This window comes from Cicer arietinum, chromosome 6 (genome assembly GCF_000331145.2).
Source record: "Cicer arietinum cultivar CDC Frontier isolate Library 1 chromosome 6, Cicar.CDCFrontier_v2.0, whole genome shotgun sequence".
NCBI lineage: Eukaryota > Viridiplantae > Streptophyta > Magnoliopsida > Fabales > Fabaceae > Cicer > Cicer arietinum.
In genome coordinates this window covers 1,975,778-1,991,073 of record NC_021165.2, presented here as the reverse complement: position 1 = coordinate 1,991,073, position 15,296 = coordinate 1,975,778, and the positions used below count along the sequence as shown (strand labels likewise).

Sequence of the window (15,296 nt, the reverse complement as noted above, 5' to 3'; positions counted from 1 at the left end):
TTCAGTATGGTCACGGTTCATAGTATGGTCACCAATTCTATCTCGGTTAGGTGGTTCTGACTCAGATATAGTCAACCAAAAAGTTTTTAACGTATTAGGATTACAATCGGCCTATAAATAACGCTATCAGATAGCATGTAAGGAATATTGTCGAACATGACCAATACGAGAAAAGGATACATCGACGAATACATCGACGAATAAACGCTGTTTGTTGTCATGTACACTGTTCCATTTTCATTATATATATATATATATAGTTTACCATTATGATTAATATTATATGAATGATAAAATATATTAATTTATTTATTGATTTTGAAAATTCAATTTAATAATTTTAAATTTTAATATAACTAAAATTTATTTTATCAACTTTTTTTAATTATTAGAATTACATTTTAATTATTTATTAGAATTTAATTTCGAAAATAAAAACATAACCTTTACATAAAATCCCTAATGTCACGTAGATTCTAAATGTACTATAAAAAAGAATCCATAATTTCCGGTAAAAAGTAATATATATTTGAATTCTATAATTGAAATTACTATACTTAAAAAAAATTATAAAAAATAAATATTATAATATAGAATTCTATAATCGTATATTTTATGAACAAAAATATTGTCGATATATTATCACAACTAAATATATAGTTGAGTCTAATATATAAATATGACACATACTATACGTACATCTTTTATATTACATGAATTAACCTAACTAAATAATATGAATCATACAAATTAATACGTGTAAATTATATCATGTAAATTGATATGTATAAAATAACTAAAATTTATTTTATCAATGTTTTTAATTATTAAAATTACCTTCGTAAGAACCTTTATAGTGTTTAAGATAATATCCCTAATCTCACATAGATTCTAAATTTACAGTAAAAAAGAATGCATAATTAAAAAAAATTATATTTTAATTCTATAATTGAAATTATTATACTTAAATCAATTGACTGCCAAGAATCCAAATCCAAATAACTCACTTTACTATTAATTAGTAGGACTGATAATCATGTAGCCAGAATGTTGATACATAGCCTCAAGGAGGTTCCAAAATTTTCATATATACTCACCTTTTGAAACATTTTGTACACTTAAAACCTTAAAATTTTATATTACACGTTATTTCTATAATAAATAGCGAGTCTATGTGACTGTGGCCGCATACTAATAAATGTCACAATCCACTACTATTAAAATCTTGAATGTTAATTTTATGATTTTAAAGACCTACTTTTTTAATTCCAATATTCCAATATAACATCCACAAACGTTAAGACGACGATATTAGTTAAGTATTTATATCAAGTTTGATGTATGATATATCTATTTGTATACTAGATAAATAACTTAAATAACTCAATATTTTCAAAGGAGAGGCATATATATAGAAAAAAGAGAAGTTATAAGAGCCATGCATACAAACCATACAAGACAAATACATATTATTCTTAGGACTAAGACAAATACATATTATTCATTATTCTTAGGACTGAAACCGATCAAATAACATATAAAGGCTGCTATATATATAACTATATACACACCCTCCCCATTATTCATATATATATTATATATATATGGTTGCTAGTGTTTGATGTAGCTAGCATTAAGATTGTTAATTCAACGCCTCTTAGCCTGAGGTTCCTTCTGAGAGTTGAAGTAGACCGTAGCTACTGGAAGGCCAAGGTCCAATTGACTTGCAAAATAACGAGTGTTGAAACTCACTCGACTTGTTGGTTGTTCCACCAGTCCCATTGGTCCCTTCTGCTTAAACAGAACCAAAATAAATCGATGAATCCCCACAGGTGGTTTTGGCCCTATGTATGGCAGAATCTCCTTCCCTACAAGAACAACCATTAACATAATAAAAAGCTTATTTTTATTATTTATTAATTTCTATAATTTATAGTATATATATAGAAAATGCTAAATGTTGATATCTGATTGAACCATGTGGAACGCTTCCTGATTGACACGTTAGTTAGTCATGAAGTCATTAAAATTCAAGTAGACACCTTCATTTGTGACATGCACGAGCCACGTGTGATGATATCAAGGCAAGACACCTGTTATCGAAATTGTTGCTTACTAGTATATATGCATATGCATCGTAAAACTATAAGTTCACAAACTGCATAGAATAAAAGAAAATTTTACAATATTTTATAAATCAATTAAAAAGGGTTTAGTATAAATTATTTTAAAAATAAGATCATAATATTATTTCTTACTTAAATGACTAATGTAATGTTTAGTTAACTTTTACCATACGTGGTTAACACGTGTCTTAGCCGCCACATGCAGGACACGTGGAGGATGGATAGCATAGGAGTAAAAAAAGAGGTGTGAGAGGATTATTTGTTGGATTGAAATTGAAATTGAAATAGTTAGAAGCAGGATATGTGATGTAATGTAACCCTGAAATTCTGTAATATTTAACCTGAAACATACGCAAAGCCAAAGAACATGCATGCATGTCGATTTTTGCCCAAGAAACTAAACAATTAAGAGTTTGGTGGAACATGTCTGACATATTTACCAAGAGCTTTAATAACATAGAAGAAAATATATTATAATAAAATAAAAATTGGTTTCTTTATATACACACAAATACATATATGTCTACCTCGCTTTGGGTTTGTTCCTCCAGGGATGTCAACCACGATCCTGAAAATTGGAAACATGATAAGTAAATATTGTCGTAATAATTCAATTATTTGCAACAACAAAAAAATCATAAAAAAAGAAAAGAAGTGTAGACGGAGATGATAAAAAAGAAGTGAGAAGAAATTTATAAAAAAAAAAAAAGAAAAAAAAAATTGACCAATGTATCAACTCGCGCATGCTTGGTTCACTGGGGCTTGGTGCATCAGGATCAGTCATAACCTGCATGCAAATAGAAATAGTTAAAGAAAATGAAACATGATGATGCATGCAAGATTCATCATCACTGTGACTGACCAGAGTGTAGAGGTTATCGATGTTTCCAGTGAGAGTGACTCTGGGTGGGTTGATAGCAATGGATGGCTTAATGTCACATCCATTAGTGACATGTTTAGGACCAAAATAAACAGACATGCCAACAGATGGAATGAACATGTCAACAACATCTCCGATCACACGACCAACAACCAAAGGATCAACCGAGGCAGCCATCATGATGATAACTCAACACAAGATCGGAATTAACAACTTGTTTTTGTTCAAGAACAAGAATGCATAAGCAAAAAAGAGAAGCTGTGTGCTTTTCAATTTTGCTATGGCATGCTCCTTATATACTACTCACTCCTTTGCTTTTAGTTTGTCACTATTGTAAAAAAACAAAAGTTTCTTTTTATTTTCAAATTTTCATTAATTATCAATTACTCCATCCACTCCACATACTTACTTATTTGTAAAGAAAATTTATACTGTTTAATTAACACTATTTACATAATTTTTAATATTTAAAGAAAATAGTTTAAAAAAAATTATATTTTTTTTTTATTTTGTTTATATATATAGATATGTTTTTCTTTTATATGCGTGAAATGTTCAAATTAATTAACCATTACGTAACTAACAAAAATATTATTTTGTCGATAAAACTTTAACTATTTATTGCAAAGAAAAAATAATAAAATAAACTTTTAATAATTATTTTTGAAATAAAATATAAATAAAAAATATTTATAATATTTGATTTATTTGATCTAATTTAATCAAGACAAATATATTTTAAATATTATTTTACTTATATTTTATTTTAGAATAAATAATTAATATTAATTTTACAAATTTATAAGAAAAATTAAAAACAAAGGCAACACTTGATATTTTTTTTATTTGTGACAATTAAAATTAAAAGAGATGTTAGGCTGAATCACCTTCATAAGTTGTCTCCATTATATTAATACTAAAAAAAAATTAAAATTTAATTCATTGAATAGATATTAATTAAACATCACCTCAATCGTGAAAATAAAAAATTTATTAATTTTATTTTTCTTTAATTCTCATATAAGTGTTCTTTGAAGAAAATAATATTTCAAAATAAATATTATTTTTTATTTTTAAGGTAACTTTATTCATCTTTTTGAAAAGTGTAGCATCCAGTTATATATTACTAGGTAATTATTTTTAAAATATTAAATTTATTTTGTGTTTATAATAATACAAAATATATCTATAGTTAATAAATATGATTTCGTAAAATAATTATATTTTATTTAATATACTTTTTATATATTAGAAATTATAAACAATAATTTAATTTATATATATTATCAGTATAAAATATTTATATTATTAATTAATTATAACTATTAAATTATTAAAAATATTTAATTTTTATAATCAAAATTACATTTAAAGTTATTATTCTAAATAATTATGATGTTTATAAAACATTTTACCTGGACATAACAATTAAATTATATTTTAAATGGACAAAGGACCTTTAAAAAAAGTTATTAACTGTTGTTATAATTTTAGATGAGTTTGAAGCACACGCGAAGAGCGAAACTTTCACCAAAATTAATATGAGTCCTTTGTCAGTTTCATATTTTTTGTGTCAAATGAAACCGTGGCTCATGTTTCATTTCATGCATAGGACCTTTAGAGAATCGGGGACAGATAATGTATGACACGCGTTTTATGATTTGTATTATGTGACACGCGGCAATTACCTCTGCCGTTGATTGAAACTACTAGCACATAGATGCGTCAACAGTGATTGATGAGTTTTAAAAAGAAAAACCATTAATTCATGCACCTCTGGATGAGCACAGCGTGAAATCCGTTTGGTGGAGCCCACAAGGTAAATGAATGGCAGAAAAGGAGGGAGTACAGACTGGAATGGTGGATTTAATGGTAGTATAGCACGGCCTCGTTTCTAGTATAACAGCATACGTCATGGTCTCATCAATGACCTGGAAGATTCTTCAATAGCAGTTAATTCCTTGAGACTTTTCTCCATTCGGAAAATTGTTTTCGGATTCAAGGTCATTCATAAAATATATTAACGATATAGATCAAAATTGAAATATTTATAAAACATAATCAAATTAAACTTAAATTAATATTAAAAAAAGCATTTATTTACATAAGAAAAAATAAAATAATTTAAAGAATTCATTTTAGACAAAAATAGACACAAATCACCTCATAAGTTATGTTATAGACTAAATAACATATGGAATCCCTTAACTTAACGTTATAGTTTCTTATCTTCTTTTTCTTTGATTTAATCATTTATTTTAATTTTTTAAATAAAAATTTGATATTTTAGTTTAAAAATGGCAACAATGTTATTTTTTATTTATAAAAGTTCAAAAAGAATTATCAAAATTTTTAAACAAAATCTATAAAATTAATTATCATCTTCAATATAATACAAATTCTATCAAATTCATAACTTAAAATATTTAAATAAACTCATATTTTCATTATTTATTTGATGAATTTGATGTTGTTGGAGATGAAAATATGAGTTTATTTTAATATTTGAGTTATGTATTTGATAAAATTTACATTATATTACAAATGATAATTAATTTTATGAGTTTTGTTTAAAAAATTTTATGAATATTTTTGAATTTTTGTAAAAAAAAAAACATTATTGACATTTTAAAAACATATAAAAAAATTAAATTGTCACTTAAAATAAACATAAAAAATTAAATTACAAAAAATAATAAATAAAACATTAATTACAATTAATTTAAAAGCGTACTACGCGTTTTATGATTTGTATTATGTGACACGCGGCAATTACCTCTGCCGTTGATTGAAACTACTAGCACATAGATGCGTCAACAGTGATTGATGAGTTTTAAAAAGAAAAACCATTAATTCATGCACCTCTGGATGAGCACAGCGTGAAATCCGTTTGGTGGAGCCCACAAGGTAAATGAATGGCAGAAAAGGAGGGAGTACAGACTGGAATGGTGGATTTAATGGTAGTATAGCACGGCCTCGTTTCTAGTATAACAGCATACGTCATGGTCTCATCAATGACCTGGAAGATTCTTCAATAGCAGTTAATTCCTTGAGACTTTTCTCCATTCGGAAAATTGTTTTCGGATTCAAGGTCATTCATAAAATATATTAACGATATAGATCAAAATTGAAATATTTATAAAACATAATCAAATTAAACTTAAATTAATATTAAAAAAAGCATTTATTTACATAAGAAAAAATAAAATAATTTAAAGAATTCATTTTAGACAAAAATAGACACAAATCACCTCATAAGTTATGTTATAGACTAAATAACATATGGAATCCCTTAACTTAACGTTATAGTTTCTTATCTTCTTTTTCTTTGATTTAATCATTTATTTTAATTTTTTAAATAAAAATTTGATATTTTAGTTTAAAAATGGCAACAATGTTATTTTTTATTTATAAAAGTTCAAAAAGAATTATCAAAATTTTTAAACAAAATCTATAAAATTAATTATCATCTTCAATATAATACAAATTCTATCAAATTCATAACTTAAAATATTTAAATAAACTCATATTTTCATTATTTATTTGATGAATTTGATGTTGTTGGAGATGAAAATATGAGTTTATTTTAATATTTGAGTTATGTATTTGATAAAATTTACATTATATTACAAATGATAATTAATTTTATGAGTTTTGTTTAAAAAATTTTATGAATATTTTTGAATTTTTGTAAAAAAAAAAACATTATTGACATTTTAAAAACATATAAAAAAATTAAATTGTCACTTAAAATAAACATAAAAAATTAAATTACAAAAAATAATAAATAAAACATTAATTACAATTAATTTAAAAGCGTACTATTAGTCTATATTATATTTGATTTCACATAAAGTTTAGTAAAATAAAATAATTGTAAGCCATGTGATTTTGTAAAACTAACAAATTTGTAAAATTAAGATGATGCACATTAATTTTGCTATTTTATTACGAAAATAAGCATAGACAAAATTATTTTTAGTATAATGACGTCGTGGCAATTACATTTTTTGAGGATCAAGTTCCAATGTTATGAGATGATGACATTTCACATTTTTTCACTTTGTTTTCACATTTTTTTTTGGTAAAATATTTATTTTTAATATTTATTTTTTGGTAAAATCAAATTATTTTCTATAGTTTGAGTTTTTATTTGCATTTAATTTTACTTTATATATAAATTGATAGCCATATTAATTTCAATAATTATATAACTAATATTAAAATAAATATTTATTTAACTCAACACTTAATTAAAAATAATGAATAACGGGGAAAAAATAATTTAAAAGATTAGTGATAAATAAATCAAAATTTTATCTATATGAATAATTTGGAAGCATGCTCGGATATTTATCATTTTTAGTTTTTTTAGTGATATTGAATTTGTACTATTTTTTATGTAATTTATGAATGAATGAATTTTTTAATAAAAAAAAAAAAGAATTTGTGGAACAAAACCCATAAATTTTTTAAAATAAAAATACCCTTTCATATTTTTAAAATCATAAAACTTTTGTAAATATGAATAGTTCAACATAAAATGGTATTTGACTAAAAAAAAGTTGTAAAGAATAGCAACTTAAAACTTACAGTGTTTGGAAAAAAAAAATCCAAACCAGAATATTTTACTTCATCTGTTATAAAAACAAATGTCGTCCCACAAAAAATTGTATTTTAAAATATTTTATTTTTAAATTTTATTTTGTTTTATTTGTAGATGGAGTGTTGAACATAAAATTTATATACATAAATGCAATATTTTTATATTCGAATTCAAAATATAATTTGAAACATAACAAAATTAGTATTTATATTATGTGCACAACTTTCGAGTAATTATACTATTCATTATATATTTACGATACTTTTCGATATGTAATAATTAATGAGAATAATTTTATAAATTTGTTATAAATACATTAATTTATTATCTTTTTTAATTAACACTCCCTCCGTTTTTTTTATAATTATGGCATTTGCAGAATCATTTTATTTCAATAATCGAATACTCATGTTATTTTTAAAATTCAATATAATATTAATTATTATTTTATCATTGATAACCTTAATTATTTATGGTAAAAAGAGAAATATAATAACTAAGATAATAAATAGTTAAATATATAATATAAAAAGATAAATAATTATAAAAAAATAATAAAATTTATTAGTTATCGTAAAAAACTCTAACACAACAATTAAAAAAGAACAAAGACACTATAAAACCCTTAAAAAAAAATTATTTTGAAACAAAAGGAGTAATATATAAATAAATGTAATAACTATTCCTAATAACATTGAATATATTGCATTTAATTTAACACATATTACATTTAATAGTAATAATTATGCATATTGAATGAATTACTAATAAACCTTTTTCAATAGTTTTAACATTTCATTTCCTGAGCTAACAGACTACCTATAACACATTTTGAACTAATTATTTAAAATTTTGTTAACACAATTTGCTTTTATATCTAGAATCGGATGAAGTATATTGGATATACACTTAACCTTTTGATATATTTGCGGTACATTAAAGTAAGAAAACATTACGGTACAAACATTTGTTAACTATGTGATAAGGGAAATTGATTGAAGGTAAAAGTGAAAACGGAGAGAAAAAATAATGTGTATAAAATTAAAATGTCTTTTGGGAAAATAGAAAAAAATGTAGGGTACGTATCCAATTCACGGGTACGTTTCACAATTCCCTTTTTTACCAATAAGGCTTAACTTGTTGGTCTTCATTTTAAGATATGATAGCAACTTATTGTTTGGCCAAGGCATTACATGGACCACAATATCTCAAAACTAATTAAATATAACTATCTAGACAGGGTGGGAACTGGCAAAGTTGTTTCCCCAAGGTATCGTTTCTTTGCTAGCCCAAAAACATATTCAAGCTAAATTTTATGAATGGCCTTACATTACATTAGTCGAAAAAAATAAATGTATATGGACTTTTTTGGGTACAGAAATATATATATGGACTTTAATAAGAATTTACAAGGAATTCTTACAAGAGATGTATCCGGTAGTCTTTGCTTGAACTTTGGACTACCTCTTGTATGATTTCTCAAGCTGGTGGTTTTTCCACCTAAAAAAGGTTAATTAGGTTAAGTTGTTTTGGGCATTTAGTTATGCTATGAATAACACATTTGTAAAAACAACATCTAAAAAATGAGTGGCACATTTAATGCAATTTTAATTACATTTTTTAATTATATATTTTAATTAATATTATATGAATCATAATAATAAATATCTGAATACTTGTTAAGAAATAAAAATAAATTTTGAGTGAAAAATTTCACTTTTTATATTTTTAAAGTATAAATTACACAATATTCAATATATTTTTTTGATAATTTTTTTGTTTTACATTTGAATTATTAATCAGTGATGCAACCGGCGTTGATCTAACACGTTACGAGGCTTAAAATAAAATTGTAAGATCTTTTTAAAATTAATAAATAAATTATTAATATTATATTTAATAATTATATAAATTTCTTTAACAGAAATCTGACATTTTCAAATTCATTTTGTCTATAATTTTCAAAAAATGAAATAAGACATTTCAAGTGTTCTATAGTAACATCAAGAACTCAAGTAGAATTTTTTATCATTTTTTAGTTAAAGGAAAAAATAGCGTTTATATGTTGTACCTTCAAGAACTATACGTTGTACCGTTCTGAGAATTCATAATGTACTAACTACTTGTCTCGTGATTTATCAATTTATAAATAATATTTTTTTATGTTAGCAATGTGTTTACTATTTATTTCACGATTTTTCTATTTATACTTAATATTTTTCCGATCCTTAATACTTTCATTAACTAATTTACTTATTAAATAATTTATAAAATAAAAAAAAAAAAATATTTTATACGCGCAATATAATATGTATACGTGGTAAACAGTGAAAATTTAATTTTCTAATTAGTTAATACACAGCTTATCATAACTCATTTGATTTTATACCAAACAAAAATTGTGTTGCGTAATACTATAAGAATATAAAGAAAAAAATTATAATATATAAATTTAAACCTTGAAATAAATCCCTTCAACTAGTTTAACCCTTCAAAATAATTCGTGGGGAGTAGTTGACATTCCAATTAAGTAAGGTCTACTGAAATATGGCCATAACCTTAAACACAACATAAATGCTAAGTATAACTTTCATATACAAAGATCAACATTTTCAATTTCCATAAACATCACGGTGTTATTCGTCTAATGTTGAAAGACTTATGTTTTTGCTTTCCTTTATTTATTACCTTATTTTAATTTCACGTTGAAGATGTGATACGTCCTTATCATTGGTAAATTCTGATAGCAAAGCAACTGAGTTGAGAAAAAAATATATAGTGAAGAAGTTAACTAACACTATAAATGATAACTCACCCGTGAAGCACACAACTGTCTAGAAAATAATAACATCACTACGAGTAAAAGTACATCCAATTTTGTCCCACCAAACAAACCACTAGTCGCTGTAAGCACATGGCAATGGCAATAGACACCCACCAAAATTAAAATTAATTTTTTTTATAAATTTTGCGTCAATCAAGTCGACCAAATTTCAATTGATAACTTTTTTGACAAAATTATTTTTTGAAATAATTGATTTTGGTCTTGTTTGTGTAATATTTAAAAAATAATAATTTTTAACTTTATGTTTTTAAATATAATTTTTATAAGAATTTACTTCAAAATAGTAAAATTTATTTTAGATTTATTTGTTACCGATTAAATAAAGTAATATTGACATTCAATAAATTAAATATTTATTATTAAAAATTCTAACATGATAAAAATTACATTATTTTTAAAAAGTGTATATCTTTCAATAATAATTTTTATGAATAACTTATCAAAATAATTTTTTATTTTAATCATTTTTCGTAATTTCATTATTCAGAAAAAGCTGTAGCAAATAACTAAAATACTTGCAATTATATTTTGAGATAAATTATTTAAACCAATTTTGCATTCAAAATATTATTTTTTAAAATATTATAATTTTTAAAATTTTTTTTAAACAAACGGACCATTTAATTAACTTAAATGTAAAATAATTTATATTTAAATACATTTACATAAAAGTGACTTGAACAATAAAATGATACTATTTCAAAAAACTAGTCACTTCTCTTTCTCAATCTTCCCTCTTCAATCTTCTTCATTCACCTAATAATGTGATTTAGAGCCATTTCTGATTTAAAATTATCTCTCAACGTCATTTTTTTTCTTCATTTTATTTAAATAAATAGTCTTTATGTAGATTTTGTTTTTTCTTCCTGCATTTTTAAGTAATTTATTTATCAAAGTGTGACATTTTTTTTGTTAGTGTTTTGAATTGTTTAGTTTTGTGTTTTGTTGTAGTGTTCATTTAGTGTTTGATTCAAATTAACATATTAACTTTGATTTATTACAAATTTAGGCAATAACTTATTTGTCTAAATGTAAAAATCACGTTTAGATTCAAAAAGTACAAATTCTACTTTTAAGTTCAAATCTTTCGAGATACAAAATCAATTTCAATCACATAACTCAAATCTCAAAATCAATTTTATGTGTCTAGAATCTCTTTTGATTGTTGCTACGGGGAAACCAAGCGCACACTAATAAATATTACATTCCTAGTAATAAGGCACCAAAGCTAAGATTCAAATTTACAAATGCTAAGATGAAATCAATTTTTTTGTTCTCATTTGAGTTAAGTGGATAATAGAATGAAATTCATAATAACTAGAACAAAATATAGAAATAACAAAGAAAGAAAGATTGGTGGTTGAAGGTTGATTGATGAAGATTGATCAAACATTTCAGAGGAATCAACAGCTAGAGGCATTCCATCACTATTGAGAGTGCATGATTGTGGATCAGAGCCATCAGAGTTCAACATCAATGCACGAAGAACCAAAGAAACTGTGTGAATATAAGCTGTCCTATTCTTAGCCAAAAGCCATGTCAACCCCATTAGTTCACAATCTTTGTTATGAATCTTGGTTGTTCTATCTAATGTTTTGCTTGAATTTGAAGTCTTCTTTCTAAGCTGTATACAAGTACATATTATTTCAATTAGATAATAATCAAACATAAACAGAACATTATTCTGCACAATAAATAGGTTTGGTGTAACATCCATTCATTGAAAAATAGTCAAAGCTGCACATTATTAGGAAAAAGTAAAAACTCAGCTAAATTATTTGGCTTTGAAAAATGTTGTCTAGTTTTGCTTAGAAATTAGATGGGAATATTAAGATTTTAATAGCAGAACATTATGTTAAGCCTATGATTCATTTATTTTTTCTGAAATAACACACTAGAAAATATCTATTAAAATGCAACAAACAAACAACTACTAAAGTCCAACATTTTTAAATAATTTTTAAGATTCTGAAACAATGCATGGATTTTATACACAAACGGACAGCATTTTTGTAAACTGCAAACTGTAAATCAGAAACAGGAATAATAAATCCAAATGTGGACACAGATGTTGTCATCTAATGCCAATAACTACGAGTTAAATAAGAAATGTGAATCAGAATCTCAGTTTTACTCATTAGCAGTCAATTTGCAATGTAAATATGGCCAAGAACAAGAAGACTAAAGTTGACACACAAATTGAAACCACCTTAAAATTGATGATTATGATGTCTTTTTGCATTTAAGATACAAAACTCTTCTCTTAAGCAACCTCTTATTTTTTGCACATGGGATACTATTTAAGTCATCTATTCAGGATGCAAATCTTAACAAGAAGGTTATCAAAAAGAAAAATAATTAGGAAATAAGGACTACTACTACAAACACAAATAGCTTGACACCAACAATCTAAAAACTTCTATTTATTTTGAAGATCTATATGGTGACATTGCATTCTTGATTTGAATACTTGCATTCATTTGACTATGGTCTATTTCACTAATACAACTAACTAGTCATGATTCTTTCTCTTAAGGTTCTTCAACTATACATATTTTTTTTCTTTAACCCTTTGTTTCTTGGGATAATAGGCCCTAGTAATTGGAATACGGTTGAGAGATAAGTAAAGTTTAATGAAATATTGTTTCAACCAGCGTTTCAACTCAGATTCGTCATTCATTGAAACTCATTAACCACTTGCGTCCAACAAGTTGGTTTCAACTTTACATATCTAAAGGAAAGCTAAAAGATAATATTAATACCCCCAATTACCAAACATGAAGCTTGGTGGTTTCACAATAAAGATGAAACCTTATTGAATTTGATTAACCTTCTTCAATTTTGACTAAGATCCATGAAATTAAAGCAAACAAGTGGTTAAAAATGCAAAAGAGCAAAACAAATCAAGAGATAATTATGAGAAAAAAAGGAAATAAAGTTGACATAAAACTTACCAAATAGAGGCTATGCAAGCACTTAGAGCAACCTCCTAAACCAGGAAATCCATTAACACCATTGCTACTACTACTCAAACAATTTCTCTCCAACATTTTCACATTTTCATCTCCAACAAGATTTCCACTTTTAGTAAGTTTAAAAGATTCAGCACAGCTCAAAGGGTGAAGTCTAATACCACAATAACAATAAACCACATCACAAGTCTCATTAGGTTGAAAAAGTTCAATCCCTCTAAGTTTCAATGCTTTTCCCAAATTACCCTCACATGTTTCAGAATCATCAGGCAACAAAGGCATATCATAGGAAGTAGTGTGTCTACTACTAGTGACAGTTCCAAGGGCAGTTGCGGAATAAGCAGAATAAAGCCAAGCAGCAAGAACAGGACAACAACGACTACGATGAAGCTCATTGTTATTATCAGAAGCATGATTTTTGTTAGATTTGGAACTGCATGAGTTTTTTATTGCATTGAAGTGTTCATCTGAGAGATTCAAAGGGCACCTTGAAACATCAGCTTGTTCTGGAAATGCAGGGATTGTTCCTTGTGAAGATGGATTTGGTGTGAGTTGTTGAACTGTTGCTGCATCAGGAATAGGGAGAGAAAGATAAGAAGGAAATGAAAGAGTGGTGAAGATCAGAAGAAGGGTTTTCAAACAGCATGGTGATTTAGGAGAGAGTGTTAGTTTCATGGTGTTTGTGTGAGAGAGAGTGAAGTGAATGTGAATGTGGATGTGGTTTTCTTGATCTTGTTTTTTTATTTTATTTTATATTTTTTATATTAAAAAAGAAGAAGTGAATTTTGGTGAAGGTGAGGTATGGTATGGGGTGTTGGGTCAGAATTCACTATTCAGAACCAAAAGGAAAGGGAAAGGGAAAATAAAAGGTGGTGTGGGGTTTAGAAAAGTTTGGCAGCATGCTCTGCTCTAATTCTGTAAAGGAAACTTATTTACTGGTTTGGATTTTACTGATTAGTAGTCGTAATTAGTTCCATGGAGGAGAAGAATTTGTTTGAGATTGATGATGCAGTCTTTTTCAGAATTTTCATTGTGGTAAATTTACTTTATCCCAATTTTTTTGTCACTTTTCAGACCTGTCTTATTTATTGTTGTCACATAATTTAACTGTCATGTATATACACAGAAGTAGCCTACATTGACTATATTACATGACAATGTGTTGTGTATGCAGAGGAAAGGGTAGAGTTGTTAATTACACACAACTTCCACTTCTTTCAGCATAGTACATGTTTAGTTTTGCACTGCAATTGAAAAAATAACAACACGTAGGAAAATTATAATGTGATTTTGTGGATATAATGTGAAACTAAACATTGGCTTATTATCAGCATGAAGCAGAAAGTTTGTTTTCTATAACTACTAGAAAATGTTTGTAAAAAAAAAGTAGGTACTTGAAAATGGTAAAAGTTTGACTAACCTGCCGGATCAACTAAGTTAAGCAATTTCATTGATTTTTGAAAAGATTTCTATTATATACTATGTAATTAATCCTGATATGATACAATATGTAATTTAGTAGCATGTGTCCTTGCTAATTTAATCATGAAGTAGAGGCATGAAATCCGGAAAATTTCCAATATCCATGAAACTGTAATGTTTAGATTTAATAGCTCAGTTTACAAAGCAGGTTATTAGTAATCACTTCTGTTAAAACTAAAGTTCCAATTTAAATATAACATATTATTCACCTGGTCTCCAATATTTTATCATTTTTTAGCGTCTCAGATCCATAATTGTGCCCCCACCCACAACAGGAAAATATTATTTTTTAAAAACACACATCCAAAAGAGTGCAACTATAAAACAAAGGACAAAAGATCGGACAAAAAATAATGTATATGATAAATTAAAGTGATTAATGATG

General features: G+C 25.8%; 2 protein-coding genes across 2 annotated transcripts; both read right to left on the bottom strand.

Annotated features, from left to right (window-relative positions):
- Positions 1 to 1,387: 1,387 nt before the first annotated feature.
- On the bottom strand, positions 1,388 to 3,285 carry LOC101504081 (protein MOTHER of FT and TFL1). Its single transcript, XM_004503242.4, has 4 exons — positions 2,989 to 3,285; positions 2,852 to 2,913; positions 2,654 to 2,694; positions 1,388 to 1,868 (listed from the first exon to the last, which is right to left on the bottom strand). Exons 1-4 carry the CDS (start codon positions 3,184 to 3,186, stop codon positions 1,648 to 1,650), a joined length of 522 nt encoding a protein of 173 aa, XP_004503299.1. The 5' UTR covers positions 3,187 to 3,285; the 3' UTR covers positions 1,388 to 1,647.
- Positions 3,286 to 11,550: 8,265 nt separating this feature from the next.
- Positions 11,551 to 14,236, bottom strand: LOC101503753 (uncharacterized GPI-anchored protein At4g28100-like). Its single transcript, XM_004503241.4, has 2 exons — positions 13,412 to 14,236; positions 11,551 to 12,081 (listed from the first exon to the last, which is right to left on the bottom strand). Exons 1-2 carry the CDS (start codon positions 14,102 to 14,104, stop codon positions 11,743 to 11,745), a joined length of 1,032 nt encoding a protein of 343 aa, XP_004503298.1. The 5' UTR covers positions 14,105 to 14,236; the 3' UTR covers positions 11,551 to 11,742.
- Positions 14,237 to 15,296: the final 1,060 nt, after the last annotated feature.

Coding starts and splice junctions, on each gene's coding strand:
- LOC101504081 (XM_004503242.4), bottom strand. CDS start 3,186: ATGATGGCTGCCTCGGTTGATCCTTTGGTTGTTGGTCGTGTGATCGGA. Junction 2,695..2,851: donor ATGCGCGAGTTGATACATTG/GTCAATTTTTTT, acceptor TCCAATTTTCAG/GATCGTGGTTGACATCCCTG. Junction 1,869..2,653: donor AGGAACAAACCCAAAGCGAG/GTAGACATATAT, acceptor TTGTTCTTGTAG/GGAAGGAGATTCTGCCATAC.
- LOC101503753 (XM_004503241.4), bottom strand. CDS start 14,104: ATGAAACTAACACTCTCTCCTAAATCACCATGCTGTTTGAAAACCCTT. Junction 12,082..13,411: donor GCTTGCATAGCCTCTATTTG/GTAAGTTTTATG, acceptor ACTTGTATACAG/CTTAGAAAGAAGACTTCAAA.